General features: G+C 41.5%; 1 protein-coding gene across 1 annotated transcript in view; it reads right to left on the bottom strand.

Annotated features, from left to right (window-relative positions):
- MTMR10 (myotubularin related protein 10) overlaps nt 1–9,890 on the bottom strand; it is a 41,140-nt gene extending 31,250 nt beyond the window's left edge. The window contains exons 1-2 of the mRNA XM_064157459.1: nt 9,607–9,890; nt 8,219–8,279 (exon numbers count right to left, since the gene is read on the bottom strand). Coding sequence (XP_064013529.1) covers nt 8,219–8,279; nt 9,607–9,666 — 121 coding nt within the window. The 5' untranslated portion in view covers nt 9,667–9,890. The remainder of the gene's footprint in view (nt 1–8,218; nt 8,280–9,606) is intronic.
- Between the last annotated feature and the right edge of the window lie 3,869 nt (nt 9,891–13,759).

Below are 13,759 nucleotides of genomic sequence, written 5' to 3'. Positions count from 1 at the left end.
AGCACTATTCACCAAGTCTTATGGTACTGACTGAATACAAAAGTAGCACACCATGAAATAACTGAGCAGCTTATAAAGCAACCTATTTGTGCTGTGTTCTATGTATGTACATATACACAGACATACCAATACCCACTAGTGCGCATGTGCACAGGCATAACAAAATGCTAACGCACAACATTTCCAGTACATTAAGAACCTGGTATTTACTGGAGGCAATGAACAGCTGAAAGCAGATTCTGTAAATGAATAATGCAAATCCTACAGGCTCAAGAAGTTTGCTAAGGGAACTTTTTCAGTGCTGTCCCAGAAAGTTAGGAATAGATTTATTTGTATAAACTTTATTTAATGAGCATTGAAATTCTAAATCTAAATCTGAATGTTTACTACATGGTCTGAGTCTAATAGACACAAGGACAACAGAGTATTTCATAGTACTTCATGCAGTCATATAATTCCTAAGCCCATAAAAATCTAGCACCTGAACACAGTTAGGAAACTAACTCCTGTTCCTCATCTGCAATGCTAATACTGATTATACCTGTTGACACAACCAAAAACCAGCTTACTGATGTGAAAGATACTCTAAAAAACTCACAGTAGAAAAGCTAAAGTTAAATCAAGCAGCCATTTCATCATTAAAAACGCACATTAATGATTCCACTTGCATTTATAAATATGCAAGTCTAAAACTGCTGCAAAATGACGGGCAAATAATTAACTTCTGTACATTTACAAGTAAGAATTTCCAGTTAAAACTTCATTAATATGTAACTGAAATCTAGAACATCTCCAGCCATTTAGCTGCCTCCTCTTAGCTGCTCTCTTGTGAAGAGAATACCAAAATTGTATGAGTTTATTAGCATGCGCCAAGCATTTAGATGTAAATGCCTCTAATCCACTTCTCAATGAATCTTCTGTTCAGTGTGCTCGGGCCACTTCCAAACTTAAGAAAAAAGTATTTGTAAGCTCATGAAATAATTGTCTTTTATCTCTATTCTGATTTTATGGCCTGTGAAGACAAAGAACCCAGCACACTATTGTAGATAGCAACCATCTTCCCCTCAGCCCCTTCCTTATTTTCTAATACTTTCACTATTAGTCAGAAAATAGACTACATTTGATCTTTTGTACTTCTTCAGAATGGGGAAAAAAACCAAAACAACAACAAAATTCCCCTGCAACAACAACACAAAACACCAAAACACTAAGAACTACCCACAGTAAAAAAAGTTGATCCAAAGGAATAACATTCCATTTGCATTCATTTTACAACCTCTTATTTGCATTAATTTTTAATAGAAGCTGATATTTCTGTAAAAAAAAAAAAAAAACCCACTCTGCAGTAGAGTTTGCTTTCTCAATCTGATTAGAAAAACTTATTAAAATATCATGCATGAGCATTCTACAGTATCATTAGTGTGCTAACAAATGGAAGAAGTGAAAGAGCATGACAAGAGTTTAGCTGAGTTTTAGAAATGCTTACTAAAGAAAATTAGCCAAAAAAAAGGCTTCTGGGTAAACATCTTCAAAAAACAATTATTATTTCCCCCTGCACAATAAAAAGACTAAAATCAGTATTTGCCCCCTAACAGCTAATCATTGTGAACCTTGGAAAAGAGAATGACCACAGAAGGGATCTGAAGTAATAACTGCTTGTCTGAATTAGCATGGGATGCGCCACAAAATCTTCCCCAGAAATGCAGTGAAGGACATAAGAACATGGAGCAGGCAACCAACAGGATATCTTGTGGCAAGAAGGGGACATCCATCGTGAGCAAGGTTCTCATTATCCACTAGATCCAAAACGAAAGTACTGCAGTAGACTGAAAAGTTGATGATGCTTACAGAGTTGCTTTGATCCAGTTCCATAGTCAATGCTCACTCCTACTTCAACACTTATGCTGGCAATGCCATTTTGAAAGACTCAGTCACACCAGAGAACTGATCCAGATGAAAGTAATTCTAGCCATGTACTTTTATTCCATTTTTTGGCCAGTCCTGATTTCATCTGGATTAGGTCTCTGATCTGGCTCGCTCCTCTGCTGTACAAAAAATGTGTCAGTACCCAGTAACTGATAGGAACATACACCTGTGAGAAGAAAAATGGAATAACAAACAGCTCTTCTTGACATCAGTATTTTTTTAGGCTAAATTATCACCAGCCTCCTCCACAAAAAAAGGTGCTAGCAATGATTTGATCAGAGTTCTGTAAAGCGAACAGGAGACAAACTAGTGAGGAGGGGGGATAGTCTGAATTTGGCTTATTTTTAGTGTAGCTAGATGAACTACAGATTAACAAAGGCTAACTTTGCTGAAACAATACAATCAGTAACAATTTGAGAGGACTGTGGTTTTCAGCCTGTTATCATAGATCACCTACACAAGTTATAGATGCTGTTCTCAACTAGCAATATATTACTGTGTCTACCTTAAATTACCCAGGTTTGTCTTAATAAATGCATGTTCTGTAGATAGTGGTTTAGTGAAGACTTGCTTCACTGCTCAGCTGACAATTCACAACCTACACTAACATCTTATCCCCTTCCTGAACCTTAATGACTGGTGGCATTAAACATATGTGGAACAGCGTGGGCAGAAACCAATTACTTTGGAACTATTCTGCACAATGCACATGCAGAAACATTAAAATATTTGGTTTTAAATCAGCATGTTCATCTTTCTGCCTTTAAAGAATGATCTCCATATTGCCCTACAGCTAGTCAAATAAGAAAACATTTTTGCAGATATGCATAAATACAAAAAGTATTTTATCAGTCTGAAATGTTAAGAAATGCCCTCTATGTATTCAAAACAAAGCAAGCAGAACTGACACCATCCAGCAGAAACCGCTTGTAAGACTGTATCTGAAACTTAAATTCTACATGCAACCTTCCAATCCTTAAAAAAGGCAAACCCAAAACCAAAACAAGTAGTTAACTGAACCCAAAGCGTGCCTGAAAATTCACTTTGAGTCAAACAAACAAAAAAGCCATAACAGAAAAGGGTATTTACCATATACTTTATACATTTACCTCATTTATGTGAGGCCTCATTTATTCTAAATATAAATCAAACGCATAGTTCGGTTTTAAACTTTTTACTGTATAAAGGATTAGTTTACAGAAAGCTGCTGTGGCTGAATTCAAATCTAGTATCTGAAACTCTCGTAATTGACTTAAAACTTTCAGTAAGCTTCTTGGTGTAGGCAAAAAAGCTTTATGGTATTGTATTACTTTCTAAACTGCCATTCTGATTTCCTAATCTGGTTGTTCAGTACTGCTGAAAACAACTTCATACTCTTGTATGAAACCAATTCCTGAAAACTAGTAGAAATTACAATGTTATTTCACTTATCTAACATCACACATTAACTTTTAAAACAAATAAACCATTACAGCAACACTTCAATTTCAAGTTAGAAACTTGATGCAGGGGAAAAACCCCTAACCCTGCAATATGATGTCTTAATCAGCTATGTAAGAGAGCCTTGGCTAGCATACCACAACACTAGAAATAAGAATCAACAGCTGAATATGCTTTGGAAACAAACAGAAACTGACTTCATGCAACTTCTATTCAGTTATTATCAGCAAATAATAGGCTATTGCTACTCACCATCAACACATGAACAGCCTTAATAGATTGAGCAATACCTACTTGAGTATCAACAACTAATTTCTACGTTAGACCTGAAAAAATGCACTAGCTCTATCACCATTACTACCTGTACCAAGTAATTAAACAACCCCAAAGGTTAAACTGAGGTGTTACACCGAAATGACTTCTACTACACAAGACAGGCAGAACTGACAAAACTCTGGTGTTACACATTAACCTTATGAATTCGTCCCTCTTTCTTACCCCTGCCCTGTCACAGCACTAGCATCATGCAATCTCGCTCCAACACCATGATCTCCCTTCTCTAGCTCTGAATACCACAAAACAAACGAAAATGCCAAGAAACACAAGCAGGGATTCAAAGCAGTCAGAAGTGAACACACCTGCAGCAGTAATGCACAAGGGTTCCTCAACAAAAAGTGTACTTTCTATCACAAGATCTGTTGCAGCTGCTTTGGAACATGACTTAATGTGCTGAAGATTTGCAGAAAGCAGGAAATAAAAAAATAGAAAAAAGACCCAGGAAGCTAACTTGCAAAAGAATCAGACACTTCTGAAAGATTAAAACTTCCCATGACACAGCTTGAAAAACCTCCCACTGTTACATTTCTGCTGTCAGTTACCTACATACAGCACATATATACAAAAAAGCTAACTGAAACCATAAAGTAGGTGACACAGCAAATTAGACAGGCATTATTAGACAAAAGCCAAATACATCCAGTAGCAAAAGTCTGGATATGCAATTTCACCTCAACAAGAACACATCTAGAGGGAAGCAAAACAGAGGGGACATGAGAGTCTGAAAATTAGAAATCACATGGAATGGGAGAATATAGCTTGATGTTTGCTGTGCCATACAAGAGCTAAGATGTATCCAAGTAAACTAGAAGGTGGTAATTTCAGAACAGATAAAGAAAGGTAGTTCATAACAGCATGTAATTAAATTCCTGCATTTATCAGATAAATCTGTGGGTGACAAGTTTATGTGGCTATAGAAAACAATCAGATAAATTCACATAAGAAAAAATCATCAAGAGAAACTAAATATGGCAGCCGTGTCTCTATGACACTCTGTAAACTCTCACTTGGATCTCCCCATTAACTCACTCTAAGAGGAAAGGCCCCATGCCACAGATGGAAGTAGGAGGAAGGCAGAGCAAGCAGCTGGGAATGTTGCTTGTCCTGTTTATTCTCCCTCCTACACACCTGCTGGCAGCCGCCATCAGAAAGAGGAGACAGCTGACCCAGTTCAGCCGCACCAATTAATAAAACCACCAAAGGTGTGAGCCCACACCAGTGATGGCACTCAGGCTGATTTCTACTATCTGACCATGAAATATGGTGTAGACGCAAGAGGCTGAATAACTACTTTGCAACAGAACCTCGCCAACAATACTCCTTCCAATTCACAGGATCTGACTCTTAAGGATTTTTTAAAAAATCAAATCTAATTCAGTTTATTTCTGTAATTTTATTGTATAAACTTTGAAAACCAGAAATTAAACTTAGTCTACTATCAAATTAGTAGCATACTGAACAACACTTAAAAATAATTAGTACAAGTGTGAGCATTAAGATTCAGGAGGAACAACCCTTTTCTCACACTTAGATGTTCCATTTGTTACATAACCTTCTGCAGAACACCCTGTGCGAGCAACAGTGAGGACATTTTTGCCTGAACCACAAGTGCAGTGCAGCTTCCAGTAGACACTAGACCAGTTCCTATCTGCTCATGTTGCCCCTCTCTGCACACTGCTCTGCCATCCAAATCATGAAAACATACACTGCTTTACATTCCAGTAATGTAGGGAGTGCAGTTTTTTCAGAATGCTTAAGCTGATGTCTCAAAAGTCCCACAGACCTTGTGGAAAACAGACCACAATTCATTACTAGAACAAAATACACCTTCAAGTTTAACAACTTTTAACTTCACTCTTCCCTGAAGTACAGAAGCTGACTTCCTACTTCCAGTGCCAGGCAAGGCACTGCAACGGACTGCCAGGTAGACTACCTGCTATTTTCTCTCTTTAATGCACTTATAAAGCAAGCTATGCAAACAAAGGGGGGGAAGTGAAATTGCTACACGGGCCATCTCCTCAACTAGCTTCATCAGAATGCTACACTAGGAGAACAGAACTTGAGAAAGAAAAAGAAATTTTCACTCCACCTTAAACCTCTGTCATGTATTTTGGAGTGAAGCAATAACAAATTCTAGAAAACTATTTGCTTTTCCATACCCTAGGCGTGAGTGTTGCCACTTACAACCAAGGATTTTTACTTGCTTTAAATGATGTCTGTTGCTTGGCCTAACACAACCACCCACCTCAGGGCACCTTGAGAATACATGGAGTTTGTTCCAAAAGCTGAAGATGTGCCCAGAGGAAACTTCAAAAAACATACTCCACAGGTTAAGAGTTCTTCCAATGTAAACTGCAGTTAAAAAAAACCAAAGCACACCAAGCCAAACTCATCAGTTTGCAACCCAATTCCCATTATTTCCATGCCTGGAACTCCCTCCTAACATCCACTGCACGGAAATACAAGTTAGACAGTAGAGTATGTAGCTACTCTGAAATTTCAGTTTTCAGTAAGCTACTCCTCAAAGTGACTGTTTTAGGAATCAAAAGCTTAACACAACTATTTGCAGTTTTCCAAGGTGACTAAAGCCAGTAACTGCTTGTGCTAATACAATTTTAATTCCAAAAGAATTAAAGAGACACAATAAATATTCCACCATTTTTGTTTAATTCTGTTCTTTAATAATTATTAAGGATAGCATATTAGGAATACTATACTAAAACTGTACTTGCAAGGGAGTACAAGTCAGCCTTCATATAATTAAATGAGCTGGAATTTGGCCAAACACTTGGGTTATGACAAATCCAAAAGCCAGTCTATCCAGCAGTACAATGTGTACTTGTTTATACACTATTCTGCTGCACCATTTGATGATAGGAAAAAAAAATGCATTTAAACCAGTGCTTAACTTCCAACAGCAAAGGTTGCACTTAAATCATTTAAAATATGTCACATGTAACGCCGCACCCCATACAGACCAACGCTCACAGAAACGAAAAGACATTGTCAGAGCTGCTCTCTGGCTGTACAGAGCAGTGAGTTTTACTACAAAATAATTCCAAGTAACATCTTTGAATGCTACAAAGATGAAAAAGTTAATTCTGTGGCAAGTTATAAACTTTCAATTGGTTTCTGCATAACCTGAGGCAGCTTGCTGCAACTGTCCCAAAAGCTATCAAATGCTGATTTCAAAGATAGTGCAGACAAGGGAAATGATGCAAGCATGGGATAATTATAAGCTGGCTGAGAAAAACAAATGCAGTCACCACCATTTTAAGTGTACCTCACTTTCACAAACAATGAACCATGGTGCAAAAAGTAACTGCTTGGAAGTTGTTTCCTCTATCTACTCATGCACTTGTTCCTCAGCCAAAACAAGAGCAAGATGTGTTACATTTTGAGAAAGCAGCCTGCTACTGCCTTGTATTTTCTGTGGAATGTCTCAGAGAAGAATATGCACTCACTTCCTTCTGAGTCAAAGATCTGGGATAAATATTAACTGCAGAACCACCAGTAAGATGCCAAGCAGTAAGCAGAAGTTTTGCAAGCATGAAAATAACTGTACTTCAAATACTGAACAATCTGAATAATGTATTTTAAGGTATTTATGCCTCAAGAAAGATCTGTATTATTTTGCTTCATCAACAGTGTTATTTACTCTTTCAGTTGAACCTCTTTCACAGTATTTCAGCCACTTAAGGTTCCTCAATGGACAATATAACACATCAATTAGCACTGCTTAATTAGCAACAGTTCTATATGAAGCAGTGACAGAAATAATTTAAGAATAATTTGTTTATTCTATTGATCACTTTGAAAGTTAGCCTCTTTTAGCAACTTAGACAACATGACAGCAGTAGCTTTCTACATTATTGTATGTGTATAAATTAATTTCTATTGACAAATAATTGCAATGCTAAGAAAAAATGCAGTATATATTGTTTTAAATTAAAAATTACTCTTAGAAATGGCAAGTCAATTTATTAATGGAACGTTCACTTTGCAATAAAAGTAAACTTGGGAATAGTTGACTCTTCCTTTGGTATCTGAAAAAAGGCTTGTAGAAATCCTCTTTAATAAAAGTGTAAGTTACTGAAGACTATTTCTTATTTACAACACAGAAGTCATGAACAATTCACAGTTTTATAAATATGTCATTATGAACAACAATAAAAACATTGTTTTTCTCATCCATGCACTGATGATCCTGCATAGGTTTAAAGACACTTGCAAATTCCAAAATTATGTAGCAATTGCATTTTCAGCAAGAATAACTGAACAAAGACAACGTTAGAAGTTTTGCAATGCAGAGGTCAATCAGACCCTACCTACTCGAAGTTCCATGATTATTTTCCTTTAAAATACAGACTACCACAGACACTATGGTAGAGTTCTGCACACAGATACAGGCCAAAGAAATAATCACAGTAAACCAGGCAGATCAATTCACATTTTACCAATTGTAAACATAAACATATCCTTGTTGAGCTATCTGTCAAGTTCCTGATTTACTTACCTGGCAAAAGTACTGGTTCCAGTTTTTTAATCCTTGGTTCTGATGTTATATGGTCTTCAGCCTGAAATAAACAAAAAAACAGGAGGGTATTTAGTTAAGAATAAAATCTTTACAGCCAGAGGCAATGCCAATCAATTTGGGCAAAGAGGACAATTCGCTTAACTTGAAAAAGCTGATTTTAAGAAGCTAAGATCCAACCACAGCAAGTTTTATGTAAAGATAGTACTATCTTTGGGTACATTTAGCCTTCTACCAGAAGAATAACAGAGTATTTTAAGTGCTAACATTTAACTAATTGTGTAACCTACGCTCTAACAAGTCACAGAACAAACTAAAAGCAATCAGGCTACAACAAGCTTTATACAGACGTGGAAACTCAAGTTGGCACAAAACTCTCTACCAACTATTTCCTACTGTATAAAGTTATGCGTGTTAAAATATCCAAAAAGCTAAGGCTTAGAGTGCATAAATAATATGCCTACTCGCTTTTTTATGCCAAACTTTAAAAACAAAGGTACTTTTACAGAAAGACTGGAACCTTCAGTGAAATGCTTATGGTGATGCTGCCATTTCCCAGGACGAGGAATATCCGTAACTACGCTGAAGCAGCAGTTCACTTTTACTGACAAATTGTGGAAAAGCAAAAATGAGTCAACACGTCAAACGTGCAACTGGAAGAGGCCCTGTCCTGCCTAAAATAAATATAAGACTCCTGTGGACTGCACACCCAGACCACTTCCTGGTGCTTGTCCTAGATATAGTTGATACTATACGCACTGTATCTAGTATCCTACTAGATATACTTGAGATACACGCTGGTTTTCTGATGCCAGCGGCCAAGTTTTAAAAGGGAAACGGCAGCTACAGTGAGTTTAATTATTTGCTTAACAAGCACCAGCTGACTTCTCCTCAGAGTACCCCACAGTGCGAAAGGGGCGGAGGGGGACAGTAACACCCGGCACGAGGAGGAAAACAAACCCTAAGACTTGAACTTTCCAAAATCACATCACATTGTCATGTTTTAGGCAACACAGCATTGTGATAAACATTCTGTTCCCTGACCGAAGTTTGGACTTGTCACCAGCACAGGCTCACTTCATGCTCGGTACGCAACTTCAAAGGCCAACGGGCTACACTTCAAACCGACTGCACACCTTTGGCTTCCCTGTGCGCCGAAGGATTTTTAAGAACTCTTCTGTGCTGGTTTATTTCCCCGTGGGGTCGGTAACCTATAGGCCAGCGTAGGAGAAGCTCCGGGCAGAGCCCCAGGCGCCCCGCAAGCCCCGCTCCGGGCCGGCCCTGACGCCGTCGCACCAGAAGAGGCACCTCAGCCAGGGCCGGGAGGGGAAGAGCCGAGCAGGTCGCTAACGGAAATAAAAGGCTGTTACCTGAGGCAGCGGCAGAAGGTAGGACTTGAAGGTGGGTTTGGGTTGCTTGAGAGAAAACATTGTCGCTGCCGGCAGAGACGCTGGCGGGTGGGTAGGGAGAGGCGGCCCGGGCCGGGCCCGGGAGGCCCCGTCCCGCGGGGACAGGGTGTCGACGCCCGCCGGCTCAGGCCCGGCGCCCTGCAGCCGCTCGGGGCTGCGCGCTCCCACTCACACGGCGGCGGCCCCAGCGGGCGGCGGCAGGGGCGGCCCCTGCGCACTCTCCTTCCCCAAGGGAGGAGTCAGCGGCCTGGGCAGGCCCTGTCCTGGGCCGCCGCAGCCCCTCATGGGCGCTCCCGCGGCTCTCCCCGCCTCCCCGCGCGGGCAGCCGCCTGCCGGCCCAGTGCCTCTCTGCGGCCAATGGAGCGCCAGCAGCGGCCCCGCCGGGCGCCAGGCTCAGACGGGCTGCGCCGGGGCGGCCATGTTGGGGAAGCGAGGAGGAGGGGGCAGCGGCCTGCGTACGGCGGCGCAGAGGGCCCAAGCGGCCGCGGCCCGGCGAGGCGCTAGCCCGCGCCAGCAGACCGATAGGGAACGCCTCGTCCGCTCTTAATGGAGGCTTCCTAGAACGGTAGTTAACTGTCCGCGCCGCTTCTAACAGCGGGTGACGGCTACCGAACCTCACCGGCTCCCCGGTGACGGCTACCTTGCTCACAACCCGTCCCCTGTCTCCGGGTGAAGGCTCTGGAGGGCAGGCCCGGAGCCGCAGATGGGAGCTCTCGCTCCTCTGCGCGGACGGTGTGAAGGTGCCTCTCTTCCAGCCCTTCGTGAAAGGGTCAGGCTGGCAGGGGCCTTAGCGGAGTGCCTATTAAAATGAGAACTGAAGCGAAAGACTTTCTGCGGTGTGGCCTGTGAGCCGCAGAGACCGTGAAACCTCTGCGTGAGGCCTGCAAAGGCAGGTTTTCACTGCAACCCACGGTTGTCTCAAAGGAGTAAAACCCACCTCCTGCAGGAAGCAGCTACTGCTCTCGAGTTCCGACTGTCATCCTTTGCACAAGGTGTATCACGTTTCAGCCATAGGCTGTTGTGACCTATGGGTGAAGACAAAAGACGCTGCCAGTGCACGCTCGCCCTTTTGCTGTAACTGCTGACTGCAGTTCTAACATCTGTGAAATCATCTTAAACCTTACAGGCACTCATGGATTGCCCAGTTGAGCTACAACATGGAAATAATGCCCATCTAAAATGCCAAAATGTAACCCTGCCATCTCTTTTGATAAGTAGACAATTGAGTAACTACTCACCTTTGTTTAGTTGCCTTTAGCATCTCATAGGTCCATGTTGCAAGTGTCCATGATGACAGGCTGCAATGAACTTGACATCCACAGTGGTAATGCCCTCTACATGAACAACACTCTGGATGGAGGTATGGTTTAATTATGAGTCCCAGAATGGGACTGCATGAGTCCATCAGCTGGAAGACCTAAAGAAAGGGGAGACTAGGTTCTCCTGCTGCTGATCCAAGCACAGAGGAATTGGGTAAAACCAGCCAGGCCTGATGCACTGAAGCACTGCTGGCTCCTGTGCCTGCTGGTGTTCTGCCTACAGCTGCTGCTGTGAGCCAAAAGTAGTTCACTGCGAGGCCCATGGTTTAGGGGCAAGTGTTGAAGGCAGGATCTGCCAAACTAACTGCTTTTATTTGAGCACTGCAGCATCACTTCGCTAGGAAGCGTGGCTTTTGTCAGCATACTGCCATTTTTCTGTGACAGCTCATATGCATCACAATATCAATAAAGATCTGCTATGGCACAGTAGTGTTCTAGTATCATCACAGCACAAAGTAAAGAACTAGAAGACTTCAGGAAAACAGATAAATGTTTAGACACAAAATGACAAATGCAGCACCCAGCATCAGCCACACAGTCAAGGTCTTTCTTTACTACTATTACTAGGAAGCACATTATCCTGCATTACAGTCCCTGGGGATTTTTTTGGTGAAGTCAGACTATTCAACAAAAGAACAAAATTTAGGGCACAGTATGCCACAGGTGTCAGCAGGGAAGCTTGAAGGAGGAGGAATATAATCCCCTGGTACCTGCCTAGGTTGAAGAAAGAAGTATGTGTGTATACATTTAAAGCTATTCAGCAGCCCAGGGGAGAACACCAACAAGCACCTCTGTTAACAATACACTACTCTTGGACCTTCAGGTGGAGAAGACAACAACAATCCCATTGTGTAGTTATTTTAAAAGAAATGTACCTGTTGGTAGAGAGGTTCCCGTCTTACTTGGAGTTGGCAGACAGCTCCCTTCACTTTGTCCTGCATTTTCACATATAACATTTTCATTTTCTGCTGCAAACATCATTGCCTAAGTTGCATGACTCAGCCTGGCTCAGGCTCAGACTCTGTTCATTTTAGAGTGCACTGTGCTGCAGAAGCTGTTGGTGGTGTAAGGCTGAGTGCTCAGCAGTGCCGTCAGAGCAAGCCACAGCTCCTCTCCTGCTGCTGACTTAAAGATTTGAAAAGTGAGAAATACTGTAAGATTTGCCCTCATCTTTATTATTCCTTAAAGTTTTGGGGGGTTTATTGTTGTTGTTGCTCATATTCAAAACACTGTTAGGTTTAAATCAGAAAAGGAGGAAGACAAATCATGAGGGCAATGAAGGCAGAAACTGCTAAAATCATCTAGGCTTGAAATTGCTTATTAAAAAATTGCCAATTATATTAAAAATGACAATTATTTATATTACATCATAATTACAAGAGCATTTCTGCATCACTACAGAGCCTTCTGAGGAGTAAGCTGCAAATGCACTCTTAATCTTGAGGTAATGAGCAGAGGACAGCACAAATCGCCACTAAGGACTACACTGACTTTTAAGTTGCAGTGCTGAGAAAGGAAAATCAAACCCAAACTCTCAGTAAACATAAGATCATGAAACTTGTGAGGATTATTGTTGGAACTGGTCATAACTTGCCACTGGAAGAGTTTTATGCCAGCGGAAGGAGAAAAATTAACTTGACAGAAGTATTTTGGAGAAGCAAGTTAATTCTGTCACAACTTGCAGTGGGAAACAAGCAGGCAATGCAGACAGGCAGAGCAGGACAGGCAAGCAGAGCAGGGTAAGGCAGGTGGAGCTGGGAGGGTGGACAAGGCAGAAAGGCCCTGTATCCTCTGACTCCTTTTTGGCACTCGACTGCCTGCCCACCTCCAGCCGGTTCTGCTAAACCAGAGGATTCTGAGAAGGCTTTTGTTCAGTGAGCACAGGCCTGAAAACTTTTCCAGTGGGAAGCTAGCTATGCAACAAAGGCAGCTGAACTGAGAAGAATGCTGATGCCTATTTCTAGTCTCATTTATTTTAAAAATACAGTTTATTACTCCGTGCAGTTATTTTCCTTGCCTCAACAGGAAGTTATTCAGTGGTATCTCCTGTGTGCTAGCCTGACCAGGACCCTTACACCTGCCCACTGCCCTGGCCCTCCCTGAACCAGCTTGGCCTGCTCTCCTAGTGGCATCACACCCCACATGCTGTGTGGCAGTTTCCTGGGGCCTCTTTTTACATACAGTGCAAATAGTTTTTAACAGTAAAGATAATTATCTACTTAGCTATGGCTACAGTTCATAAGCTGTATTTTCTACGCATCAGATTAGGTGGCTTCCTAAAAGTTCTGGTACAACCTCAGAAAACCACTCTGTGGTTGGGGAACATCTTTGGCTGTACAATGCATGAGGGCTGGGGTTAAATCAGAACAGATTTGCATAATGGTCCCTTCTGATCTCTCAGCAGATTAGAGAAGGGCTTTCATTAGACATATTCAAAAACAGGTTAGACCACCATCTGCCACTGATGCTATCAACATTGCTGAGCTTGCTTCAGTGAAGTTGATCTTTTCCAGGCCTGTATTTCTATGACAACTTCTGTGTTTTCATAGCTTTCTGAAGAATGGTTCAATTATTGGCTTGAACTCCAAGACACAGAGACATATGTGTTGTCTGACTTTACAGCTGAGCTATGTGCTCAGAGCTACAGCAAGTATGTGGCAAGTCTGCAAAGTCAGAGATTGACTAACTGATGAAAGTCTATTCTATTATTCACTGAAAGCATTATGGTTTCTTTACCTGGACACCTCCTCACTTGAGCACTTAATAGTTTGCATATCCAAGTTGCCTCAGCCTGC

Source organism: Pogoniulus pusillus, chromosome 17 (assembly GCF_015220805.1).
Source record: "Pogoniulus pusillus isolate bPogPus1 chromosome 17, bPogPus1.pri, whole genome shotgun sequence".
NCBI lineage: Eukaryota > Metazoa > Chordata > Aves > Piciformes > Lybiidae > Pogoniulus > Pogoniulus pusillus.
Note: the sequence above shows the minus strand (reverse complement) of the source record. Positions and strands in the feature narration are given on the sequence as shown.